We start from the raw sequence: 27,999 nt of genomic DNA, 5'->3' as shown, positions 1-27,999 counted from the left end.
GAGTGACACTGCCTTTAAGAAGGAGTTGACGCTGACGCGTCACTGCGGCCTAAACTAAGCTCAAATTCGACCTGCACTGCATGGTGGCTGGATCTTCTTCGGCTCGGCTCCTGGATTCCGAGCTAACGTAAGGCAGCGAATACAAATACGGTCGTTGTCAGGAGGGGACTGTGTGTGAACTTCTGCCCGCGGTGAGGGAGGCCCGCGCCCTGTCTCCATGGCAAAGGAAAGGGGTGGGGGTTGTTAGTGTCATCACCATCGTAGTTATCTTCCCCTTGAACTAAATACTTTTACGTAAATATTGGGAATCGGTGGCAATCTCTATCATTCCTCATCCATCAGTTATTCAGCTCCACAGCTGTTTTGCTAGTGCTGCTGACGTATTACTTTATCTGAATCCTGGACTATCAGGTTGACAGACTATTTGATCGTAAACGATCTTGTCACAACAGTAAAAGGCATCACAGTCGAACTGGAACTGATCATCATAAAACGCCCCACTCAATTTCCAGCATGGATTATGGATCACGGAACCAAGCCATTTACCTTCCTCATAATTAGAGGTGCCATTTTACTGAAGGGCTCCTTTTCTGTCCAGCACCTGCAACCTTTTTTGATCTGTTTGTCGCATTCTTGATCATCATTGCTGATACCGAAAATTGTCTGCATTAAGTGGTGTGGATAACTCTAGGACGTTTAATTAATTTACTATCTTATCCATTGTTGCAGTAATGCATGAATTCTTTAGCTCGTGTGCTATATAAGCCCAGAATCTTAACATTTAATCATACGTGCCTTTTATTATCAATTTATGATACGGTTAATTTTAACATTAACTTTTGTGATATTCCCTTTGATTATAAAATAACCTAAGTACTGTACATGCACTGTAAGTAACTAGATTTTGTTAAGGTGAAGCTTCATCAAGGCCTCATCTCTCACAAAGCTGATACGTCGTTTGTTAATGTTGCAGAAACTAAAGATCTGTTCATAAGTTGATAGTTCTGACAGTCACGTAAATGGCAGCTGCAGATGATTTGCAGTTCCGAGGTAATTTAATTTAAGATTTTTTTTAATGCAGAGATGCTTGTTTTAATCACAGTAGCTCTCGAATTCATCAATACCTTAAACTATTAATTTGTTTCAATTGTCTCTTTCTGACAAGATCTGCCTTTGTGCTGCTAATTTTGAAATATTTTTGAAACAATTTATTAACATCTGATTCTCTGAACAACATTTATCAATCTTGATATGCTGATTATATCTTTGACGTGTTTGTACGTTTTTCATGTGACCCAGTAGGTTTCCTTCTGGTTCTTTGCTTTTCTGTCACATATCCCAGTACTGTAACATGCCCCTAGTGTGTAGGTGAGAGGTATAATCTGGGGTAGTTGTTAGGTACAGAATTTGAGATACAAGGTGCATAATGGATGGCACAGATTTGGTAGGCAGAAGGACCTGTTTTGGTGCTGTATGACTCCCCCACCCTTCACCCCCCCAACCTACCACCAGTGCTCATGTTTTTAAGTAACTCCTTTTTGCAGTTTCTTGTAGTGTACTGTAACATAATATTTAATTGGCAAATTATAAGTAATTCAAATAATGAAATTGTTTAGCTTGTTGATAAATGCACAGATGAATTGAAGCCCTTTGCTGAAGCTAGTTTATGCCTCTTTAGACAGAATCAGAATTAGTTTTAATATCACTGACATATGTCGTAAAGTTTGTTTTGCAGCAGCAGAACAGTGCAATACCTTAAAAATACTATAAATTACGTAGAAACATAAAAAACCTACAGCACAATACATGCCCTTCAGCCGAATATGTACTTGTGTTGGAAATTACCCAGGATTACCCATAGCCCATACAATGGGTAAGATATTAAAAATTATATAAGTAGTGCAAAAATAGTGAGGCAGTGTTCATGAATTGGCTCATTGCCATTCAGAAATCTATTATCATCCATTCTCAGAACTATGGTAGAATAAATAAGAAGTAATTTGTTAATGCCTATCACAATTATTTTTGTATTGTCCCTGGCCCATTTTATTAATTTAGTGATGAATTTAGCGCAGTTAGTTTGCAACAATAATGACTATTTGTAGAGCTTTAATGTAAATAAATTTTCCAGTAACATTAAGATTATTCAGATGGTATATAATACTTTGATATTCTTTCATTCATCTGTGTTTTAATGTAGAGTTTGATGACGCTACAAACCTTTTGGCAGCAAATCCTGATGCTACAACAATAAGCATCACGGATCCTAATGATAAACCTAAAAATCAGAGAGGTCCATCAGATGAACTGGGAAAAGATGAAGACGAAGATTTGGAGAATGAAGACTCTGACAAGGCAGAGGTGAGTAATTTTGTAGTAGTAATTGAACAACAAGTTCAATATCTGTTATGTTCCCCAAAATATATAATTACTACAATAATGTGCAAAATTTTTAAAAATGGGTTGAAAAGAATATTGTCAAATAACCCCATTTTTATCATTATTAATCAACTTCAGTACACCTTAAAATTAAAACTTTCCATAAAATTTCTTATTGGAAATGCATCTAGTTGTGTTTAAATTTGTGTTATTCCCTTAGTTTACCTTTTCATTACTTTCTTGGCATCCTTTTTTACACCACAAGTGAATGTGGTTCTTATTCTATATAATATAGGCAAATTAAGAGCGGATTATAATATTGGTTGCTTTTAAATGAAATTTTAATTGAGTTATTGCATCATCCCTGTTATGTAGCAACTTCACTATTTCTTAATGAATTTTCTTACCTCTATTTTGTAAAGCAAATCTATCCACATTTAGAATATTGATGATCAAGTTTTGTGGTTAATATTTGTTGTTTTCTTTAGTTGCTTGCAGGACAAAAGAAAAGTGCTCCTTTTTGGACTTTTGAATATTATCAAACATTTTTTGATGTTGACACCTTCCAGGTAGGGATGGGATTAAGTTTCTTTACCATCTTTGATTCATATATAATAATGAAACAGCAAGACTTAATGATATTTTCTTACCTTGTCTCCATCTTGTCATTCTGGGTATCGATTTACATCATGTTTTGATTGTGGCTAATACCAATTTACTAGTATCGATGCACACAACCCCTTCTTCCCAAATGACCATTCCTTTTGTGTAACCATAACAGTGAATGGCAACAGAATTCTGCACAATCACAGAACCTGATCCTGTTTTATCTCTTGTAGGCATACATTAATGTTCAAATAATCAATGATTTGGTAAAGTAATCCAAACCTGTTTGTTTTTCCAATCTTGCACAAGCTATTATATTCAAATTTAGTATCCCAGTTGCCTTTGTGCATGAAGTCATCTATCTCAGCAGTTACCTGGGATTTTTTTTTGAACTTGCTAAGAAATTAATTAGGAAGTTGAAAATTCTGACATAGAACAATAATTAAATGAGTGTAAACTCAAATTTTTCCTTTCTGCGTTGTAGGTATTGGATAGAATAAAAGGTTCCCTTTTACCACTTCCTGGAAAAAACTTTGTAAGGTTATATATCCGCAGTAATCCGGATCTGTATGGTAAGAATATGTTTTATTATAATTATCTTAAAAGCAAAGAACCCTTAGGGTTAGGGTCCTTTTTTTCCCCTTTCATATTACACTCAGCAGCCACTTTTTTTTTAAAGGTATTTCCTGTACCTATTAAAGTGGCCACACAGTGTGTGTTCTGCTGCCTTCTGCTACTGTAACCCATCCACTTCAAAGTTCGACATGTGCATTTAGAAATGCTCTTTTGCATACCATTGTTGTAACATGTGGTTACTTAAGTTACTGTCATCTTCCTGTCAGCTTGAACCGTCTGGCCATTCTCCTCTGACCTCTCTCATTAACAAAGTGTTTTAGCAAAAGAGAGGGCATACAAGAAAGCCGGAGCTAGTGGGAAGTTAGAGGATTAGGGAGCTTTTAAAAACTTGTAGAACAAAACTAAGAAGGTCATTCGGAAGGAAAAGATGAATTATGAGAGGAAGCTAGCGACTAATATCAAAGAAGATACTAAAAGCTTTTTTAAGTATATTTTTAGTGTGTATATATATTTAAAAAATTTATTTAGTATTTTTTTTAGTAGATCTAAGTATATCTTTTTTAAGGTAAAGAGAGTCGAGGGTAGATATAGGACCAATACAAAATGACGCTGGAGATATTGTAATGAGAGGTGCAGAGATGGCAGAGGAACAGAATGCGTATTTTGCATGAGTCTTCACAGTGGAAGATGTCTACAGTATATCGGACATTCAAGAATGTCAGGGGAGTGAAGTTTGTGCAGTGAAAATTAAGACTGAGAAGGTGCTCAGGAAGCTTAATGGTCTGAGGATGGATGAATCTCCTGGACCTGATGGAATACACCCTTGGGTTCTGAAGGAAGTAGCTGGAGAAATTGTGGAGACATCAATGATGATCTTTCAAGAATCGATAGTTTCTGGCATTGTACTGGATGACTGGAAAATTGCAAATATTACTCCGCTATTTAAGAAGGGTGGGAGGCAGCAGAAAGGAAACTATAGACCTGTTAGCCTGATGTCAGTGGTTGGGAAGTTGTTGGAATCGATTGTTAAGGATGAGATTACAGGACACCTGGAGGCACATGATAAGATAGGCCAAAGCCAGCATGGTTTCCTGAAAGGAAAATCTTGCCTGACAAAAACCTACTGCAATTCTTTGAGGAAATTTCAAGCAGGGTAGACAAAGGAGATGCAGTAGAAGTGGTGTACTTGGATTTTCAGAAGGCCTTTGACAAGGTGCCACACATGAGGCTGCTTAGCAAGACAAGAACCCATGGAATTACAGAAGTTAATAGCGTGGGTGGAGCATTGGCTGGTCGGCAGAAAACAGAGAGTGAGAATAAAGGGTTCCTATTCTGGTTGGTTGTTGGTTACTAATGAAGTTCCACAGTTGTCTGTGTTGGGACCGCTGCTTTTTATAATGTTTCAATGATCTGGACTATGAGATTAATGGATTTGTGGATAAATTTGCCGATGATACAAAGTTAGACAATAGACAGTAGGTGCAGGAGTAGGCCATTCGGCCCTTCTAGCCAGCACCACCATTCACTGTGATCATGGCTGATCATACACAATCAGTACCCCGTTCCTGCTCTCTCCCCATATCCCTTGACCCTGCTACCTATAAGAGCTCTATCTAACTCTCTCTTGAAAGCATCCAGAGACTTGGCCTCCACTGCCTTCTGGGGCAGAGCATTCCACATATCCACCACTCTCTGGGTGAAAAAGTTTTTCCGCATCTCTGTTCTAAATGGCCTACCCCTTATTCTTAAACTGTGGCCTCTAGTTCTGGACTCACCCATCAGAGGGAACATGCTTCCTGCCTCAAGAGTGTCCAATCCCTTAATAATCTTATATGTTTCAATCAGATCCCCTCTCACCCTTCTAAATTCCAGTGTATACAAGCCCAGTCACTCCCTTAATAGCAAGAATGTCCTTCCTCAAATTTGGAGACCAAAACTGCACACAATACTCCAGGTGGAGTCTCACCAGGGCCCTGTACAGCTGTTGGACTCAAATCGTGGAATCGGGAACGTGAGTTCCCCGTTGTCAGTTGGGAATCCTTTTCGGGGTTATTAGCCACTCGATTCTCTAGCTAGGGGAACCAAATCATACGTGGCTCCCGAGCAGCTTCCCGTTCTTACGGGAGCGATCAGCGATGGTGTCTCCGTCTGGTGTGTCGCTGGAGTACCGCCTCCTGCAATCTCCGTTTTATCATGGCTGGCAGATTTGTAAATGTCAATCAAGGTAGGGTGATACAATCCCCACCCCCACATTGCCCGAGGGCGTCCATGTCCCTGATAGCTGGCACGTACTATAGAGTTGCAATTCAGACAGGTGCCTCTAAGAACAATGGTCAAATCCGTTGCATTGTCTCTCATTTCCTGGGTCCAAGACCCGAATTAATAGCGATCTTGCGATTCTCCGGAAGGAGGTGGCTGGTCCCGCACCCTTCGGCCCCTCAGAGCTGTGGTACATTCATAACACCTGTCAGCCAGCCAATTTTCAATCCATGTCAGTACTCTGCCCCCAATACCATGTGCCCTAATTTTGCCCACTAATCTCCTATGTGGGACTTTATCAAAGGCTTTCTGAAAGTCCGGGTACACTACATCCACTGGCTCTCCCTTGTCCATTTTCATAGTTACATCCTCAAAGAACTCCAGAAATTAGTCAAGCATGATTTTCCCTTCGTAAATCCATGCTGACTCTGACTGATCCTTCTACTGCTATCCAAACGTGTTGTAATTTCCTCTTTTATAATTGACTCCAGCATCTTTCCCACCATTGACGTCAGGCTAACTGGTCTATAATTCCCTGTTTTCTCTCTCCCTCCTTTCTTGAAAAGTGGGACAACATTAGCCACCCTCCAATCAGCAGGAACTGTTCTTGAATCTATAGAACATTGGAAAATGATTACCAATGCATCTGCGATTTCTAGAGCCACCTCCTTAAGTACCCTGCGATGCAGACCATCTGGTCCCGGGGACTTATCAGCCTTCAGACTCAACAGTCTATCCAACACCATTTCCTGCCTAATATAAATTTCCTTCAGTTCATCCATTACCCGAGTTCCTTTGGCCACTGTTACATCTGGGAGATTGTGTGTGTCTTCGCTAGTGATGACAGATCCAAAGTACCTTTTCAACTCATCTGCCATTTCCTTGTTCCCCATAATAAATTCACCCGTTTCTGTCTTCAATGGCCCAATTTTGGTCTTAACTATTTTTTTGCTATTCACATACCTAAAGAAGCTGTTACTATCCTCCTTTATATTCTTGGCTAGTTTACCTTCGTACCTCATTTTTCTTGGCGTATTGCCTTTTTTGTTATCTTCTGTTGCTTCTTAAAAGCTTCCCAGTCCTCTGGCTTCCCGCTCATCTTTGCTATGTTATACTTCTCTTTTATTTTTATACTGTCCTTTACTTCCCTCGTCAGCCACGGCCGCCCCTTATCCCCCTTAGGATCTTTCTTCCTCTTTGGAATGAACCGATCCTGCACCTTCTGCATTATTCCCAGAAATACCTGCCATTGTTGTTCCACTGTCTTCCCTGCTAGGGTATTGTTCCATTGAACTTTGGCCAGCTTCTCCCTCATAGTTCCATAGTTCCCTTTGTTCAACTGTAATACTGACACATCTGATTTTCCCTTCTCCTTCTCAAATTGTAGGTTAAAACATATCATATTATGGTCAAAGATAGGTGGAGGAGTGGGTAGTGTTGAGGAAACAGAGAGCCTGCAGATATACTTAGATAGTTTAGAGGAGTGGACAAAGTAGTGGCAAATGAAATATAATGTTGGAAAGTGTATGGTCATGCACTTTGGTGGAAGAAATAAACGGGCAGCCTATTATTCATATGGGGAGAGAATTCAAAATTCAGAGATGCAAGGGGACTTGGAAGTCCTTGTGCAAGATACCCTAAAGGTTAACCTCCAGGTTGACTCAGTTGTGAAGTTGAATGCAATGTTGGCATTCATTTCTAGAGCTATAGAATATAAGAGCAGGGATGTGATGTTGAGGCTCTATAAGGCACTTGTGAGACCACACTTGAGTATTGTGTGCAGTTTTGGGCTCCTTATTTTAGAAAGGATATACTGGTGTTGGAGAGGGTTCAGGGAAAATTCTCGAGAATGATTCCAGGAATGAAAGAGTTATCATATGAGGAACATCTGGCAGCTCTTGGGCTGTATTCCCTGGAGTTCAGGAGAATGAAGGGGGAATCTCATAGAAACATTCCAAATGTTAAAAGGCCTGAACAGATTGGATATGGCAAAGTTATTTCCTATGGTAGGGGATTCTAGGACAAGAGGGCTTGACTTCAGGATTGAAGGATGTCCTTTCTGAACTGAGATGCGGAGAAATTACTTTAGTCAGTGGGTGGTAAATCTGTGGAATTTGTTGCCACAAGTCATTGGGTATATTTAAGGCAGAGATAGATAGGTTCTTGATTAACCAGGGCATCAAAGGGTATGGAGTGAAAACAGGGGAGTGGGGATGACTGGAAGAAATGGATCAACCCATGATTGAATGGCAGAGCAGACTCGATGGGCTGAATGGCTCGCTTCTGTTCCTTATTGTCTACAAAACTGCTGCTCACTGGATGTTGTTTGATTTCTTTTGCACCACTCTCTAAAAAATCTAACGACTGTTGTACATGAAATCCCAGATCATCAGTTTCTGAGATTCTCAAAGCACCTGTCTGGCACCAACAATCATTTCATGGTCAAAGTTACTTAAATCACATTTCGTCCCCATTCTAATGTTTGGTCAGAACAAATGAACCTCTTGACTACATTTGCATGCTTTTTTGCATTAAGTTGCAAGGTAATACCTTTAATATATATGATTGTATAAAAGTTTTCTTTGGTTTAAAAAAAAAGTATACTGGTTATCTTTGAGGAAGTCTATAGTATTTCTGAAAATTCCAAAACTGAAGTGAGACTTTGTTCTATAGTATGAAAAGGAAGGTTACAAATGTTACATTTATTTGTTACTTAGAAAAAGAAACAAATGCTTTATTTTAGAAATTTGTCTTTGTCAGGTCCCTTCTGGATCTGTGCCACTCTGGTGTTTGCAATTGCAATAAGTGGAAACTTTGCCAATTTCTTGACTCATCATGGTCAGCGTGGTTATCGTTACGTACCTGAGTTCCATAAAGGTAGGGAGGAAATACTTCATTATTATAGAAATATAATTTAATTAAAATGTTTTCTTCAGATGGCACAGCAATGTAACAAACACCCTATCCTACTGAAGAACAAGAAAACATTGCCCACCATTTTACTCTGACATGAATGACCTCACCAGGCACATTGTATATATTTTTCAGTATTGGTCTCACATAAAAAATGGTGCAGGTCAAGAAGCTATCTTTTAAATGCTGTCGTTTGTAGATGGAATCTGATAATGTTACAAAACTAATTTCATTTTCTTTCAGAATTATAGAATCTGTAATAACATAATAGATTTTAATTGCACTGATGGTGATAATGGTATATATTAAAGGGTTTAATGGGGATTTAAAAAATCTCCATTGGAAAGTGACTGTAACCAGACCGCATAAATTTAAAAGTTCCAAATGCAAATTGTTGTTTGAATGTGGAATGCTGTTATCAGTGGAAACAAAATCCATACAGCTTTTTGCTGGGATGCAGATAAATATCTGAAAATGAATTTTGAAAGGGCACAGGATATGTTCTGAAAACTAGATATACATTTGCTTATTGCTGTCTTTCTGTGATGCAAAACTCTTGAACCACTTTGCAATAATGTGCTAAATAATACAGTGGATTCTGTCTAATTGGACCATTGGTTAATCAGGGCCACTTATTTGGGACAACTCTTTAAAAAAACAAATACTAATCAAGAAAATAGCCAAGATTCCCTTCACTTATTTGGAACACCATGCTGCTTAATTGGGACAGGAGACTGTTGCCATATAGCTTCTCTTTAGTTTCAGTCATGTGTATTTGTATGTCCATTAAACACTCATCATCATCATCGTCAGGTGCCATGCCCAGTTTGAGCTTTGACTGCCATGGCCCACACACTCCTGTTTCGGGTCAAGTGGATCAATTCATTGGTATTCATTTCCAGTTCCCTAGCTGCTGTCTCCATCATCGTTTGTCTTTGCCTTTCTCTTGCTGTCTTCCCTTCAATCTTTCCCATAATTACCGTGCATTCTAACTCCTCTCTCCTAATCATATGTCCAATGAAGTCATGTTGTCTTTTCATGATCTCATACATGATTTCTCTTTTTGTGCTTGCTCTGTTCATGACATCATTAGATATTCGTTTCGTCCATGATATTCTTTGCATCCTCCTCAAAAACCAATCTCTGCTGCCTCAATTCGTTTCCTCATGTTACTAGATATTGTCCAACATTCTGAACCATATAACATAACTGGATAAACGTAACATTTTAGTACTTTGAGGCGGGTTGTCATACCTAGTTTAGTGTTGGTCAGTATACTCTTCATTCTTATAAAGGTGTCTTTTACCATCCCTGTTCTTCTTTTGATGTCCATGTCACACCTGCCATCTGAAGTCACCCAGCTTTCTAAGCAGCAAACTTCTGTACTTGTTTTATGCCTTCCCCATTTATTCTCAGCTTGCAGATAGGATTCTTCTCCTTTTTGGATATCACCATATATTCTGTCTTTTTGCAGTTGATAGACCCATTTTTGCACTTTCGTCAACAACTATATCAGTTAAATTTTGTATTTCTTCCTCCGTACTTGCAATTAACACAGTGTCATCCGCATATCTGAAATTACCGATGTTTTCACCACCTACTTTAATTCCTAAGATGTCTCTTATTTTTTATAATATTGTTTCACTGTACACATTAAACAAATCAGGGGAGAAAACACACCCTTGTCTAATCCATTAGATACTACAATGTGCTTAAAGTGTTAGTTGTGTGTGCTTATGTTATCCATTTGGCTGACATGCCAATTCAAAAACCAGAGATTTTTGATAATTTTGTTTTTTATTTTGACTTTTAAAAATTCAGACTCTTGCCAAAGAGGCAAGTTTGAAACAGGCAGTATAGTTTGTCACTGATACTTGGCAAGAAATAAGTAGTATGACATTTCAGAACTGTTTTGCTCACTGCAGTTTTGAGCATTCAGACTTGGAGATGCCAGAAATGGCCAGCAGTGAAAATGAAATGATTTCACTACTTCAGCAAGTTAGAAACTATGAAGAATTTGAAGGTATTGACAATCATCTTGAATGTTATAATGAAAATGAAGATTTGGAAGATGCAATTGTCAAGATCATTATATCAATACACAAAGTTGGTTAATAGAAACATAGAAAATAGGTGCAGGAGTAGGCCATTTGGCCCTTCGAGCCTGCACCGCCATTCAGTGTGATCATGGCTGATCATCCAACTCAGAACCCTGTACCTGCTTTCTCTCCATACCCCCTGATCCCTTTAGCCACAAGGGCCATATCTAACTTCCTCTTAAATATAGCCAATGAACCGGCCTCAACTGTTTCCTGTGACAGAGAATTCCACAGATTCACCACTCTCTGTGTGAAGAAGTTTTTCCTCATCTCGGTCTTAAAAGGCTTCTCCTTTATCCTTAAACTGTGACCCTTCATTCTGGACTTCCCCAACATCAGAAACAATCTTCCTGCATCTAGCCTGTCCAATCCCTTTAGAATTTTATACGTTTCAATAAGATCCCCCCTCAATCTTCTAAATTCCAGTGAGTATAAGCCTAGTCGATCCAGTCTTTCTTCATATGAAAGTCCTGCCATCCCAGGAATCAATCTGGTGAACCTTCTCTGTACTCCCTCTATGGCAAGAATGTCTTTCCTCAGATTAGGGGACCAAAACTGCACACAATATTCTAGGTGTGGTCTCATCAAGGCCTTGCACAACTGCAGTAGAACCTTCCTGCTCCTGTACTCAAATCCTTTTGCTATGAATGCCAACATACCATTTGCCTTTTTCACTGCCTGCTGTACCTGCATGCCCACCTTCAATGACTGGTGTACAATGACACCCAGGTTTTGTTGCATCTCCCCTTTTCCTAATTGGCCACCGTTCAGATAATAATCTGTTTTCCTGTTCTTGCAACCAAAGTGGATAACCTCACATTTATCCACATTAAATTGCATCTGCCATGAATTTGCCCACTCACCTAACCTATCCAAGTCACCCTGCATCCTCTTAGCATCCTCCTCACAGCTAACACCGCTGCCCGGCTTTGTGTCATCTGCAAACTTGGAGATGCTGCATTTAATTCTCTTGTCTAAATCATTAATATATATTGTAAACAACTGGGGTCCCAGCACTGAGCCTTGTGGTACCCCACTGCTCACTGCCTGCCATTCTGAAAAGGTCCTGTTTACTCCCACTCTTTGCTTCCTGTCTACCAACCAATTCTCTATCCACATCAATACCATACCCCCAATACCGTATGCTTTAAGTTTGCACACTAATCTCCTGTGTGGGACTTTGTCAAAAGCCTTTTGAAAATCTAAATATACCACATCCACTGGCTCTCCCCTATCCACTCTACTAGTTACGTCTTCAAAAAATTCTATAAGATTCGTCACATGATTTTCCTTTCACAAATCCATGCTGACTTTGTCCGATGATTTCACCTCTTTCCAAATGTGCTGTTATCACATCTTTGATAACCGACTCTAGCATTTTCCCCACCACCGATGTCAGACTAACCGGTCTATAATTCCCCGGTTTCTCTCCCTCCTTTTTTAAAAAATGGGGTTATATTAGCCACCCTCCTTAAGCACTCTGAGATGCAGACCATCTGGCCCTGGGGATTTATCTGCCTTTAAAAAAGGAAATTAATAAAGGTGACACATTGGAACTTGAGCTAGTGACTACACAGGATGCCAGGAAATTTATTGTTGAATTATGACACTACTTCATGCAGAAAGACAATGAAGACAGTCCATTATCTACATTAAGTGTCTTTGGTGATTTTGTTCATTTACAGTCAATCAGAAGAACATGACAGAGCAATCTGGATAAATTCCTCTGTTAATAACTATTAGGAACTAATACACAGTTTTATAGTACTGTTGTATTAATAGAGTTCTAATTCATTCTGTATTTCATTTAAATACATAATCTGTTAATCAGTTAAATAGTAGTTTTTTACCTATTTCCATGAAACTTTGGTTAATTGGGGCAGCTGCTTAATTAGGCCAAATTGCACTGTTCCTGATCTGTCCCAGTTAATTGGCATCCACTGTATATACAAAAACACTTGTTTTCCTGCCTGATTCTCTCCTTCTGGAGGTCCTTAAATTCTTCTCTCTAATGGAATTAAAATTCTTACATTTTAAATAAGCAATATCCAAACACATTTTGCTTTTATTCAGGAAACTGAATTTTGCTTGCCATGGCAGGTGGCTGTCTGGGGCTGCCCACCTTCAAACATGTAGCACTGACAGTTTTGATTGAGGACACTCATTAGTTTTGCCTTCTGTTAAAGCTGTGAGGGGTATTCCAATATATATATTCCAATATAACTCAGAGTCCTGCCATGTGCAGAAGTTCGCTGATGACACGGCCATAGTGGGGTGTGTCAGGAATGGACAGGAGGAGGAGTATAGGAAACTGATACAGGACTTTGTGATATGGTGCAACTCAAACTACCTGCGTCTCAATATCACCAAGACCAAGGAGATGGTGGTGGACTTTAGGAGATCTAGGCCCCATATGGAGCCAGTGATCATTAATGGAGAACGTGTGGAGCAGGTTAAGACCTACAAGTATCTGGGAGTACAGTTAGACAAGAAGCTTGACTGGACTGCCAACACAGATGCCTTGTGCAGGAAGGCACAGAGTCGAATGTACTTCCTAAGAAGGTTGGCGTCATTCAATGTCTGTAGTGAGATGCTGAAGATGTTCTATAGGTCAGTAGTGGAGAGCGCCCTCTTCTTTGTGGTGGCGTGTTGGGGAGGAAGCATTAAGAAGAGGGACGCCTCACGTCTTAATAAGCTGGTAAGGAAGGCGGGCTCTGTCGTGGGCAAAGTACTGGAGAGTTTAACATCGGTAGCTGAGCGAAGGGCGCTGAGTAGGCTACGGTCAATTATGGATAACTCTGAACATCCTCTACATAGCACCATCCAGAGACAGAGAAGCAGTTTCAGCGACAGGTTACTATCGATGCAATGTTCCTCAGACAGGATGAAGAGGTCAATACTCCCCAATGCCATTAGGCTTTACAATTCTACCTCCAGGACTTAAGAACTTTTTAAAAGCTATCAATGCTTTTTGAGACGGTGATTTAGATGCATATCATATTTTTTTTACTGAGTTAAGTATTGTATGTAATTAGTTTTGCTACAACAAGTGTATGGGACATTGGAAAAAAAGTTGAATTTCCCCATGGGGATGAATAAAGTATCTATCTATCTATCTATCTATCTATCTATCTATTGAGAAGGTCAAGTACAGCAGTGAGGTCTAGATAGCAAACTGCCCTGAGGTTGCAAAGGGCCAGTAAGGTGGGCTGTCCACATTTGGCCCAGGTCAGAGCAGAAGTGTGAAGAAGATGGCCAACAAAATGTGGCCCAGCATCTATTACAGTATGTGATTCATAGATTTTAAAACATTATTGGCTTATTTTTGTACTCTTAGTAGTTATTCCTGATCATGTTTAGGACAGAAAGCAACAATTGCAATTCATAAGATGTTCATATTCAGAATTTATAAATGGCATTGTACAGACACTGGTATTATTACAATTATTCCTTTACAAATTCTCAATGCTTTTAGGTTTCAGTGTAAAAATGTATTTATAGTAGCTATTGGAGCATAACTTTGTTTTTATTTGTAGTTTCTATAGCAGCGACAGCAATCTACACTTACGCCTGGCTTATTCCTCTTGGAGTCTGGGGCTTTCTGATGTGGAGAAACAATAAAGTAGTGAACATTGTCTCGTATTCATTCTTGGAGATAGTGTGTGTATATGGATACTCACTATTTATTTACATTCCTACTACAGTAAGTATGACCTTGATTTCGGTTGGGCTAAATTCATTGGGATGGTGTGACAGATCTTAACTCCAGTACTAGCGCCAGAGGAATGTATGTGTAGAACAACACATTAGGAACTTAGGAGGAATACTATCTGTAAATAGTTCAAAGTAAATTGATTATCAAAGTGCATATATGTCACCATGTACCACGCTGAGATTAATTTTCTTGCGGGCATACTAAATAAATCCATACTAGAATAATAACCATAAATGAATCAATGAAAGACTGCACCAACTTGGGTGTTCAGCCAGTGTGCAAAAGACAACAAACTGCAAATACAAAAATAAATAAGTAATAATAAATAAACAATAAATATCAAGAATGTGAGGTGAAGAGTCCTTGAAAATGAGTCCATAGGTTGTGTGAGCATTTCATTGATGGGGGTAGGTTTTGTTGAGTGAAGTATCCCCTTTGGTTCAAGAGCTTGATGGTTGAGGGCTAATAACTGTTCCTGAACCCAGTGGTGTAACTCCTGAGGTTCCTATACCTTCTTCCCAATGGCAGCAATGAGAAGAGAGCATGATGATGGGTGCTGCTTTCCTACGACAGTGCTTTGTGTAAATGTGCGCAATGGTGGGGAGGGCTTTGCCTGTGATGGACTGGGCCTCATCCACTACTTTGTGTGAGATTTTCCATTCAAGGGCATTGGTGTTTTTATATCATGCTGTGATTGAAGTATTCAGTCAGTATGTTCTCCACCGCACATCTGTAGAAGATTGTCAGAGTTTTAGAAGTCAAACCAAGTCTTTGCTAACTTCTAAGGAAACAGAGGCATTGCCATGATTTCTTTGTAAATTCCTGTACATGCTGAGCCGAGGACAGATCCTCTGATGAACATTGACTTATGGACCTCTGATTTCCTCCTTCTGATGTCAAAAGTCAGCTTCTCAGTCTTGCTGATATTGAGTGCGAGGTGGTTGTTATTTTCAGTTTCCCTCCTATGTGCTGATTCATCACCACCTTTTTTTCGGACAATAACGGTAGTGTTGTCAGCAAATTTGAATATGGCATTGGAGCTGTACTTAGCTACATAGTCATATGTGTAAAGCGAGTAGAGCAGGGGGCAAATCACAGCCTTGTAGTGTACCTGTGCTGATGGAGATGGTGGAAGAGATGTTGTTGCCAATTCAAACTGACTGAGGAAACAGAGGATCCAGTTGCACAAAGATGTATTGAGGCCAAGGTTATTGAAGCTTATTGATTAGTTTTGAGGGGATGGTGGTATTGAATACCAAGCTGTAGTCGATAAAGAGCATTCTGATGCATGCATTTTTTGCTGTCTAAATGTTCCAGGGTTGAGTGAAAAGCAAATGAGATGGCATCTGCTGTGGCTTGTCGCTCCAGTAGGCAAATTAGAGTGGATCTAAGTCGCTTCTGAGGCAGGAGTTGATATGCTTCATCACTAACCTCTCAAAACACTTAATCACCGTGAATGTAAGTGCTACTGGATGATAAGTCATTGAGGCAGATTACTATTTGCTTAGGCAATGTTTAAGTAAAGTCTGCTTGAAACAGATGGGTACCTCAGACTGCCGAAGCAAGAGATTAAAGTGAACACTCCATCCAGCCCAGGTCTTTAGTACTCGGCCAAGTACCCCCGTCTAGGCTGGATACTTTCCATGGGTTCACCCTCCTGAAGGCTGCTCACACATCAGTCTCAGAAATGGGCATCACAGGATCATCGGGGCTGTGGGAGTTCATGATGGTTCCTCCATGTTTTTTGACAGTCAAAGCGAGCATAGAAGGCATTGAGCTCATCTGGAGATGAAGCCCTGTTGTCACCAATGTGGTTTGACTTAACTTTGTAAGAGGTGATTGTATTCAAACCCTGCCACGACCGTCAAGTGTCCTTCGATGATTCAAGTTTTGTCCAGAATTGCTACTTTGCCTGTGAGATGGCTTTCTGGAGATCGTACCTGGATCTCTTTAACTTTCTGGGTCATCAGACTTGAATGCCTCTAATCTGGCCCTCGGCAGATTTTGAATCTCATGGTTCATCCAGGGTTTTCAATTGGAGAAGGTCTAAATGATTTTGTGGCTACTCAAAAAACAGAGTAAAGTAATATGGATTGTTAACTTTATGGTATTTGGGTCTGTTTGAAGTTGATACTGACTTCTCTGAAAGGTGAAGGAAATGCAGATGGAAAATTTGGAAAGGTAATAAGAGTTGTTACTGGGATTAGGTGTTCCTGGGGACGCTTTGCCAGCCAATAACTTTAGTGGCTTGGGCTACAGTTCAGGTAGCCCACTGATATTAGGGTATCTAATCCTGCTGCGGTTTTTTTTAAGGAATTGGTGATAGATGATTCAAAGATCACAGAAGCATGTTCATCTTGGTTTGTAGTGTTTGACCGTGCTATTTGTAAACAAGAGAAGATCAAAGTGAAACTGTTCATTATTTTAATCAAGCTACAAACAAAGTGACAGATGCGCTGAGGTGAGGAGCAGGACAAAATATAGAATGTATTGCAGGGCTGGTGCCAACAGTGCAAAGGTAATAATCACTGAGGATTCTTGCTGAAAATCTACAGAAAGAGCCTCTTGTGTATCATCACATTTCAGAGAAATTCAGTAATGTAGCCATGTACTTTCAGAACTACATTTATGAAACAATGTTTCTAAGAGTACTGTGTGATCATGCTTTTTTTCTGAGATGAGATGCAACACTGGAATTTTGGGGCACTGCTTTATTATACTTGTGTTAATGAGCCATTCTTCATATCGGATGTTCTTAGAATCATACAACTATCAGCACAAAAACAGGCCTTTACCCCCCCCCCCCAAGTCTGAGAGAACCATGAAGCAGCCATTTATACTAATCTTACACTAAACTCATTTCCTCCTCTACACATTCCCACCACTTCTCCCACATATGAATTAAATAATCTAATGCCTAAAGCAAAGTTAAATTGCTGAGGTAAATTAGATCTCGTGTATTCTAAACTGGTCTCTTGCAACTCAACAAAATTTTTGTAGCAGTGCTTGCTCAGCAGTCTCCTGATATAATGGAGGCCGCTCTGACTAGTGGTGGAAGCTCAAAGTGGGTAGTTTTTCTTTAAACTGCTCACCTGCCAGCTCTAGCTATCCTTCACCTACTAACCTCCAAGCTCAAACTTCCACTGAGTTTCTTTTCCTATGTTTTGTATTGACACGGACAGCATAGATCTTGTATGAGCATGTAATACTTTTTCCCTTGTTGTGTTGCAGATGCTGTGGATTATTCCAAGTGAGATAGTACGTTGGCTGACAATAGTATTAGCCATGTGCCTTTCAGGCACCGTTCTAGTGATGACCTTCTGGCCAGCTGTCCGGGATGATAATCGGAGAATTGCCATAACAACTATTGTAGTTATTCTGATCCTTCATGCCCTGCTTGCCGTTGGCTGTAAGGTACATATGGATTTGTAATTCTGATGATGTGTCAACTTGAAATGTTAACTCCCTCTTTTCACAGATACTGCCTGACATGTTAAGTTTCTCAGATTTTTTTTAACTTTATAATTTACTTGCTTCATGGAACTAACTAATACAGTATATTGACATTCTAATTATAAGAACATTATGTTTTGTCAATTTTTTTCACTAAATTGCACATTGGGAAAGAATTAAAATCAGGATTATTTTTGTCTTGTATTTATTTTCCTTGATCTCCATAAATCCACTGAGCAAATTCCATCAGCCCCTTTTCAATAGTTTCAATAGTTCCTTTTAATGTCAGAGAATGTACACAATGTACTACCTGAAATTTTTTGTTCTTTGCAGACATCCATGAAAAAAGAAGAGTACCCCAAAGAATGAGTGACAATAAAAGCATGAGAACCCCAAAGCTCCCCTACTTCCCTCCCATGCACAAGCAGCAGCAAAGCAATCACCCTCTCCCTCCCCCAACCCATTACTTCAGTAAAAACATCAGCACCTTTCACCCACCGAGGAAAGCCCCCAGGAAAGACCATGATCTGCAGTACCACAAAAACTAGTCATTCACCTGACACTTTGACATTTCACAGGCGCATGCCCTCTCCCCTCTCCCTCCCCCAATGAGTTCAAAGAAGTTGCTGTCAAGTGGGTTAACGAGCCAGCAGAAATGGACTGATACGTTGGAGTCTGGTGGTACTGTAACTAAAGGTGTTTATTAGTAAACTAAGTAATACAGTATCAAAAATGCAAATATACAGATAAAACAGGTTAGCAATAATAAATACAGAAGTATAGGAATAAGAATCAAAAACCAAGCTCTATCAAAGTCTAGGGGTAAATGAATAATCTTAAGATAATGCAGAGTTCAGTTCAGTTTAAGTCAAGGTAGTTGCTGTTGTGACATTAGAGAGAGAGAGCGAGATGTGAGCCGCTGCAGCAGGCAAACCTTCCGTTGTCTTCTTGTTCCATTGTACTGATGTGGTCATACGGTTATGACCCCTCCGTTCCTGGCTAGACCGTTCTTCCGTGGTGGGCTCGTCACTCTGGCACGAGTGGACACATACACAAGCCCCCACCAGTCCTGCCGTCACACTGTGAGCCTTGCGACCGATCTCCTGATTCGGTCCTCTAAGCCCCCACCTTCCTGTGGGTGCACAACACTCTTGCAGTGTCTCGTGGCGTGTCTGAGGGTGTCTCCGCAGACCCGTCTTTTATCCCCACTGACGGGGTATCAGCCATCCATTAACTCTATGTCCATCAAACTGACCACTCCCTGCTGTCTCTGCAGGAATGTTAACGAGCAAAGAAGTGTCCTTGTAGCAAAAGGTAAATAATCAGTGAAGAAGCCATAATACTAAATCATGTGTGTCTCTCTCTCTCTTACCTGCATCAGATGCCTCTCCCTCTGTTCCCCATCTCTCTCTCTCTCTCTCTCTCTCATTAGCAGCATGGTTCACGGGGGAAGGGGTCAGCTCTGGACCCCAGCTCCATCTGGTTCTCTCATCACACACAACAATATATTCCAACAGTTTTATTTTCCTAATGAACATAAAACTGATTTAGAAAGACAAAATTGATTCCAATATTGAGCAGTCAGTAACTGAGGTGAAAGTGAGTGCAGTATACAGCTTAGAAGGATTTACAAATACTCTTTCAAAAGATGGAATGTATTCCATTTTTTTTACTCTAAGTAAATATGTTTTTTTTTGTTGGGCTCCAAATTCAAATTACCTGTATTTCTTTATTTGAAAGTATCCTTATTTTCCAAAGCATGTTGGAAACCTTGTTGAAACAATTTTTAAAAAGTTTTACTGATAATGGATTTCTTGTATTGTTCAAGCTTTCACTATTCTTAATATATATTTTCTGATTTTACAAGTTATTTTTGTTTGTTTTTTTTGTACAGTGAATGCAGTTTTTAATTAACCACAATCTGAAGCCAAGTTTCTTTTCTTTTGCCTTAAGGGCCATATGCACACATCTGGTGTGCATTTTCTTGGGAAAACTTACTTTAAAATACCATTGGTCTTGGTATTATAATGTTTTTATTGCAATTCCCCAGGCCTATTTCTTTGATCCACCAGAAGAAATCAAGCCTTCTCTTGTCACGACAACTATTACTCCAACTCGTAATGGAACTTTGGTGACAAACCATGCTGCAGCATAACTTGTCAGGTGAGCATTTCCATGAGCAGGGTATGAAGGACAAATAGGAGAAACAAAGTTCTTAATCCCAATTTAGACTTTGATTGTTTTAGGTTTAATTTAATGGGTTTTACATTAGATTCCAAAAACTAGTTAGCATATTGTCATAAATAAGAGACTCGACAGATGCTGGAAATCCAAAGCAACATGTACAAAATGCTGTAGGAGCTCAGCAGATCAGGTAGCAGTATTGTCAGTTAATCATATGAAACAGCATGCCTCTGACCCATGCAGAACAGGAAGTCTCAGGATTAGCTCCAATCTGTGAATATTTATCAGGGTTACATTTCAAATGGTCTTGAATGAATACGATAGTGTAATAGTTAAATTACTTGATTAGCACTCAGGGTTCTGAGCCATTGATCCAGAGACTGAATCCTCTCCACCATAGCAGGTGGGGAACTTAAACTCAAATACAGCTTCTGAGGTATTGGTACAATTTCTCTAAACCTGTCCCTGAGCCATGCATTCACTTTTCAGATCTTGTTGATCCAATGCTATTTGCACATTGTACAGGTAGTACTCCAGGGATTATTATCTTCTGTGATTCTGTTTCTTGAATCTAGAACCAGGCTGTTCATGCTCCCACAGTAGAACCTCCTTCCTAGTTCCACTTAAGATCTGCTAAAGCTATTGAAGAGAGCTTAAGCTAGTATTGCCGGGGTATGGGATCTGAACTGAAGAGACGGAGGAAAGGGCATTTGGCTCACAGATAGAGAAAGCTTGGAGACAGTGTGAGAGGGAGGATAGGCAGATGATAGAGAAGGGACATGCTCAGACTGATGGTTTGAGATGTGTCTATTTTAATGCAAGGAGTATCATGAACAAAGCTGATGAGCTCAGAGCTTGGAGCAGTACTTGGAGCTCTGATGCTGTGGCCATTACAGAGACTTGGATGGCTCAGGGGTAGGAATGGCTACATCAAGTGCCAGACTTTAGATGTTTCAGAAAGGACAGGGAGGGAGGCAAAAGAGGTGGGGGTGTAGCACTGCTGATCAGAGATATTGTCACGGCTGTAGAAAAGGAGGAAGTCATGGAGGAATTGTCTACTGAGTCTCTGGGTGGAAGTTAGAAACAGGAAGCGGTCAATAACTCTTCTGGGTGTTTTTTATAGACCACCCAATGGTAACAGGGACATTGAGGAGCAGATACGGAGACAGATTGTGGAACGGTGTAGAGGTGTAGTAATAACAGGGTTGTTGTAATGGGAGATTTTAATTTCCCCAGTATTGATTGGCATGTCCCTAGAATAAGGGGCTTAGATAGGGTGGAGTTTGTTAGCCTACAAGAAGAGAGGCTGTACTTGATTTGGTATTGGGAAACGAACCTGGTCAGGTGTCGGATCTCTCAGTGGGAAAGCATTTTGGAGATAGTGATAATATTTCTATTTTCCTTACAATAGCATTGGAGAGAGATCGGAACGGACAAGTTAGGAAAGTGTTTAATTGGAGTAAGGGGAAATATGAAGCTTTCAGACAGGAACTTCGAAGCATAAATTGGGAACAGATATTCTCAAGGAAATATACGGCAGAAATGTGGCAAATGTTCAGGGGATGTTTGCATGGCGTTCTGCACAGTTATGTTCCAAGGAGACAAGGATGGCAGGGTTCAGAAACCGCGGTGTACAAAGGCTGTTGAAAATCTAGTCAAGAAGAAAAGAAAAACTTACGAAAGGTTCAAGAAACTAGGTAATGATAGAGATCTAGAAAATTATAAGGCTAGCAGGAAGAAGCTTAAGAATGAAATTAGGAGAGCCAAAAGGGGCCATGAGAAAGCCTTGGTGAGCAGGATGAAGGAAAACCCTAAGGCGTTCTACAAGTATGTGAAGAGCAAGAGGATAAGACACAAGAGAATAGGACCAATCAGTGTGACAGTGGAAAAGGAAGGAGGAGGTAGCGGAGGTACTTAATGAATACTTTGCTTCAGTATTCACTACGGAAAAGGACCTTGGTGATTGTAGGGATGACTTACAGTGGAGTAAAAAGCTTGAGCATATAGACATTAAAGATGATGTGCTGGTGCTTTTGGAAAGCATCAAGTTAAGTCACCGGGACCGGATGAGATATATCCCAGGCTACTGTGGGAAGCAAGGGAGGAGATTGCTGAGCCTCTCGCAATGATCTTTGCATTATCAATAGGGTTGGGAGAGGTTCCGGAGAATTGGAGGGTTGTAGATATTGTTCCCTTATTCAAGAAAGGGAGAAGTGATAGCCCAGGAAATTATAGACCAGTGAGTCTTTAGTGGTTGGTAAGATGATGGAGAAGATCCTGAGAGGTAGTATTTATGAACATTTGGAGAGGCATAATATGATTAGGAATAGTCAACATGGCTTTGTCAAAGGCAGGTTGTGCCTTTCGAGCCTGATTGAATTTTTTGAGAATGTGACTAAACACAGTGATGAAGGTAGAGATGTAGATGTAGTGTATACGGATTTCAGCAAGGCATTTGATAAGGTACCCCATGCAAGGCTTATTGAGAAAGTAAGGAGGCATGAGATGACTTGTGGATCCAGAACTGGCTTGCCCACTGAAGGCAAAGAGTGGTTATAGATGGGTCATATTTTGCATGGAGGTCAGTGACTTGTGGTGTGCCTCAGGAATCTGATTTGGGTCCCCTTCTCTTGGTGATTTTTATAAATGACCTGGATAAGGAAGTGGAGGGATGGGTTAGTAAATTTGCTGATGACACAAAGATTGGGGGTGTTGTGGATGGAGGGCTGTCAAAGGTCACAGTGGGACATCGATAGGATGTAAAACTGGGCTGAGAAGTGGCAGATGGAGTTCAACCAGTTAAGTGTGAGGTGGTTCATTTTGGTAGATTAAATATGATGGCAGAATATAGTATTAATGGTCAGACTCTTGACAGTGTGGGGGATCAGAGGGATCTTGGGGTCCGAGTCCATAAGACACTCAAAGCTGCTGCTCAGGTTGACTGTGTGGTTAAGAAGGCATACGGTGTATTGATTTCAGAAGCCAAAAGGTAATGTTGCAGCTATATAGGACCCTGGTCAGACCCCACTTGGAGTACTGTGCTTAGTTCTGGTCGCTTCTCTACAGGAAGGATGTGGAAACTATAGAAAGAGTGCAGAGGAGATTTACAAGGATGGTGCCTGGATTGGAGAGCATGCTTTATGAGAATAGGTTGAGTGAGCTTGGCCTTTTCTCTTTGGAGTGACGGAGGATAAGAGACGATCTGACAGAGGTGTATAAGATGATGAGAGGCATTAAACACGTGGATAGTCAGAGGCTTTTTCCTAGGGCTGAAATGGCTAACACAAGAAGGCACAGTTTTAAGGTGCTTAGAAGTTAATTACAGAGGAGATGTCAGGGGTAAGTTTTTTTTAACACAGAGAGTAGTGAGTGCGTGGAATGGGCTGCTGGTGACTGTAGTGGAGGCAGTAACTCGAGGTAATTTCTAAAGTACATGTTTGGCACAGCATTGTGGGCCGAAGGACCTTATTGTGCCGTAGGTTTTCTATGTTTCTATGAATACACATGAATTCAGCCAAATCAAACAGCATTACTCCAGGGAAAAACACAGTACCAACAGTCAAACACAGCACAAGGCGCATATAGCACATAGCAGTGAGTACATGTTTGGCACAGCATTGTGAGCCAAAAGACCTGTATTGTGCTGTAGGTTTTCTATGTTTAAGATCCCAGATGCCTATCAGATCCAGGAACACAGGATCTTTCCCTTTGAGCTCCCTTCCATTTGTAAGAGAATGACCCTCACATAACACCAAGCAACCAACAGAGCCTTCTGGATTTGTACTTAAAACTACAAGGAACGTTTATCACCCTAATCATATCTGACCTCTGTTGCTGCTGCATTTTACTTTACTCCCGTAAATTGTCTCTGGCGCTAACATCAGTTCACTTATTTTCCCTTATGTCAGCAAGAACCTGGGCTCCTTCAACAAATGCAAAGGCTAAAGTCCTTCCAAAACTACTTCCTGGACTTCATATCTAACAGTGGTAACGACCTCTGGCAAACAATAGCCAATTAACTGATTTCCTCTCTGAAATGTCTGAAACTCTAGCTCAGCGTTTCCCAACCTTTTATATCCCATTGCCCCCCAAAGCACTTTCATACTTGCCAATGCTCCCCCAATGATTCTGTTTTAAATTTTTATTTGCCTTTAAACCCAGATTGCACAGTACCTGTGTATTGTATAGCAGCTTCAATATCAATTTGATTCTTGAGCCTGACAGGTTTTAGCAGGAGTTGAATTTATCTTGTTCAAGTTGTGACCACCAATAAAAGCTGACATTTTTGAAAAGTATTTTTGCATCTTCATCGTTCTGAATATCGATAATTACTTCTTGCAATTTCTCTTCCTGTTCTTCCACTTTGCAAAGAAATGGGCTGATTACCTAGTCCAAAATTTCCAGATCATTCAAATCCTTGGATCGATTCTGAAAATTCTTCAGTGACTGCAAGTATAAGCATTACTCTTGCAAATCACCGTCTGTGAAACAGAGTGTCGTACTTCTCCTGGAGGGAAACTGTGAGGACATTCTTCTTCCAATGTTTTGCTTATATATTTCCAATTTTCCAATAAAAGTGGACACTGCACTTTTTGCCTGGTTTAAATTGAAATTCTCACCCTGCAGTTTCATATTTAGAATGTTCATTTTGTCATAGAGATAGGCTTGGTATGCCACATCTCCATGTAGAAGTTCAATCTTGTTTTCCAAGCAGCAGCTTTTTGACAGCCAATGAACTTCGTGTGAAGAAGCAAGCGTTCAAACTCTTCATTGTTATCTTGGCCTAACTGGCAAAATATTCTGCTATTTAGTAGATTAGCTTTAATTTTGTTAACAGCAGATATTACAAGAGTCATGCTTGAGATGTTGATGATGAATTACAATGTTGAGAATGTGTGTTTCACTCGTACCATGCCACAAGACAAGAGGAACTGTTGGGCATCCTGGTTGCTAATTTATGCATCCCCAGTAATGTCTGTTCAGTTGATAAGGTCAGATGAGATTGCCGAATTTCAGATGCATTCTGACGACAAGTGCTCACTACTATGGTTCTTCCTCTGTTCCAGTGTTTCATCCTTTTTTCTGGAAGTGCCTGCTCTATTAATGGTCAGGTCTTGTCCTCAAGTTAGGGCTGCTTACCCACTCCTCCCCCCCCCCCCCCAAAGAATCTTGAATGCCCCTGATGACTTCTATTTCCACTAACACCTCCTTGGGACACATAACTGCCCCCACTGGGAATCACTGCTGTAGCTTATCAGCTTTGTAGTAAATCTAAGGTTGCTGCTATGGATCAGTAATGTTTCCTAATTCCAATGTGATAGAAACATAGAAAACCTACATACAGCACAATACAGGCCCTTCGGCGCACAAAGTTGTGCGGAACATGTCCCTACTTTAGAAATTACTAGGCTTACCCACAGCCCTCTTTTTCTAAGCTCCATGTACCTATCCAAAGATCTCTTAAAAACCCTATCGTATCCACCTCTACCACCGTTGCTGGCAGCCCAACCCACGCACTCACCACTCTCTGAGTGGAAAAACTTACCCCTGACATCTCCTCTGTACCTACTCCCCAGCACCTTAAACTTGTGTCCTCTTGTGGCAACCATTTTAGCCCTGGGAAAAAGCCTCTGACTATCCACACGATCAATGCCTCTCATCATCTTATACACCTCTATCAGGTCACCTCTCATCCTCTGTCGCTCCAAGGAGATAAGGGGGGAGATAAAATATACTTTATTTACTTTATTAATTTATTGTCACCAACAATTGATACTAGAGTGTATTATCATCACAGCGGTATTTGGTTCTGTGCTTTGCGCTCCCTGGAGTACAAATCAATAGTAAATATAATAAAAATTTAAATTATAAATCATAAATAGAAATAGAAAGTAAGGTAGTGCAAAAAAAACCCAGACAGGTCCGGATAATTGGAAGGTATGGTCCAGGTCCGGTCAGGATCCATTCAGCAGTCTTATCACAGTTGGAAAGAAGCTGTTCCCAAATCTGGCCATATGAGTCTTCAAGCTCCTGAACCTTCTCCCAGAGGGAAAAGGGACAAAAAGTGTGTTGGCTGAGTGGGTCATGTCCTTGATTATCCTGGCAGCACTGCTCAGACAGTGTGCGGTGTAAAGTGAGTCCAAGGACGGAAGATTGGTTTGTGTGATGTGCTGGGCTGTGTTCACGGTCTTCTGCAGCTTCTTCCGGTCTTGGACAGGACAACTTCCATACCAGGTTGTGATGCATCCTAGAAGAATGCTTTCTACGGTGCATCTATAAAAATTAGTGAGGGTTTTAGGGGACAGGCCAAATTTCTTCAGCTTTCTCAGGAAGTAAAGGTGCTGGTGGTATACCAATAAACCAGTTACTTTTCTAACTTCCTGTCCAGTCACACTTCAGTAAATTCACCTTTTTTTAATGAATTCTTGTTTGTGTTCTGGTGCTGGTGATTTTTACTGATTCAATACATTTTTTTCTGTCTAAAATACAAACACAGTATCCACCACTCACCATAATCCCAAGAATTTGCTGAATTCTCCAATGATTGAAGGTTTTCATTAAGTAATTGTGGAACCACTTTTCGTTTTGTTTCATTGGCCTGGTTTAAAATTAGTGAGAAAGAGTAACTGCTAGAGAATGCTGGAGGAACCCAGCAAGTCAGGCAGCATCTATGGTAGGGAATATCAAGACCCTTCATCAGTATGCTCCAGCATTTTGTGTGTGTTGCTCAAGATTTCCAACATCTGCAGAATCTCTTGTGTTAATGAAAATGAGTAGGTCTTTTCTATAAATTGCAAAATATGATGCAAAACTTAGGAAATTTAAATGAAACCTTTTAAAATAAGCCCATTTTACTTTCATTTATCGTGTTCATCCTCCCTGTCATAAATACTGTTCACATGCCTAGATTACATTTCTCTCTGCTAGTATTCCAACCTAATCTTGTTATTCAGTCAGTTTCAGTACCGTTTCTGAGTTCACCTTTGTCTGTTTTCAGTTTGGAAAAAAGCAGATTCTTCTGGATGTATTTCCAAAGTATTTATTGAACCCAAGTTTGAAATAATTAACTCATCTTTAAATTATAAAGAAGCTGTGCGTTTGAGAACTTTGTGAATTCGTTTTTATTTTATAAATTTCAATTACATCATATCTCTGCATTCTAAATAAAATGTTTCTTTTTAATTTTTTTTAGATTTGTTCTCTGATATATTGGTGTGCAGAAAGACTCTTCAAACTAAACAGCCAGTGTAACATGGATTAGTTAATTAGTCTACAAAGATATATGCTGATTTATTTGACTATGGTGAACATCTAAACCAATTAAATCAGGTTTTGGGATTTTTGCTTTGTGGCTAATGTTTTCCTGTTCTACTTTTCCACTGTCTAATGAAAGGTGTACATTACAAATTGTAAATACTCTTTCTCATGGTTTGCTAATTTAGTTTGGGGAAAGATATTGTTTGTAATCTTTAATGTATAGATAATTAAATTACAATTTTTGAACAGCTATACTTTATTTAAAATATGCCAATTGTAAAATGTACATAAGTTAGTTTTGTTTCATAGTTTTGTGTAGAATTTGACAAAAAGCTGAAGTCCATTGAATGTATAAACACATGTCATATGGAAATATTACAGCCATTATAATGAGAATCACTGTATGCAAATGAAGAATTGCCAATTTTGGGGTGAAAGGTTTGCTGTGTCTTTAATGTATCTTTCTCACTTTCAGGAATGGAAACAAAAGTAATCATCAAACCATAAAGCATAGGAACAAATCCTTTTGACCCGTCAGGTTCGCTCTGATCATGGCTT

At 39.9% G+C, this 27,999-nt stretch overlaps 1 protein-coding gene across 3 annotated transcripts; it reads left to right on the top strand.

Annotated features, from left to right (window-relative positions):
- yipf1 (Yip1 domain family, member 1) lies at positions 1–27,878 on the top strand. 3 transcript variants are annotated; one of them, XM_073063356.1, is made up of 10 exons: positions 1–127; positions 974–1,050; positions 2,201–2,361; positions 2,868–2,948; positions 3,470–3,557; positions 8,581–8,697; positions 14,369–14,535; positions 17,779–17,961; positions 20,051–20,163; positions 27,377–27,878. In XM_073063356.1, the coding sequence occupies exons 2-9, from the start codon at positions 1,020–1,022 to the stop codon at positions 20,153–20,155; spliced, it is 933 nt and encodes a 310-aa protein (XP_072919457.1). In that variant the 5' UTR covers positions 1–127; positions 974–1,019; the 3' UTR covers positions 20,156–20,163; positions 27,377–27,878. The 3 variants fall into 3 exon arrangements, with proteins under 3 accessions (XP_072919457.1, XP_072919458.1, XP_072919459.1); XM_073063357.1 differs by having other exon boundaries at positions 72–191; XM_073063358.1 differs by lacking the exon at positions 1–127 and adding an exon at positions 624–675.
- Positions 27,879–27,999: the final 121 nt, after the last annotated feature.

Source organism: Hemitrygon akajei, chromosome 12, assembly GCF_048418815.1.
Source record: "Hemitrygon akajei chromosome 12, sHemAka1.3, whole genome shotgun sequence".
In the NCBI taxonomy this organism is placed as follows: Eukaryota; Metazoa; Chordata; class Chondrichthyes; order Myliobatiformes; family Dasyatidae; genus Hemitrygon; species Hemitrygon akajei.
This window is presented reverse-complemented; position numbering and strand designations above follow the sequence as displayed.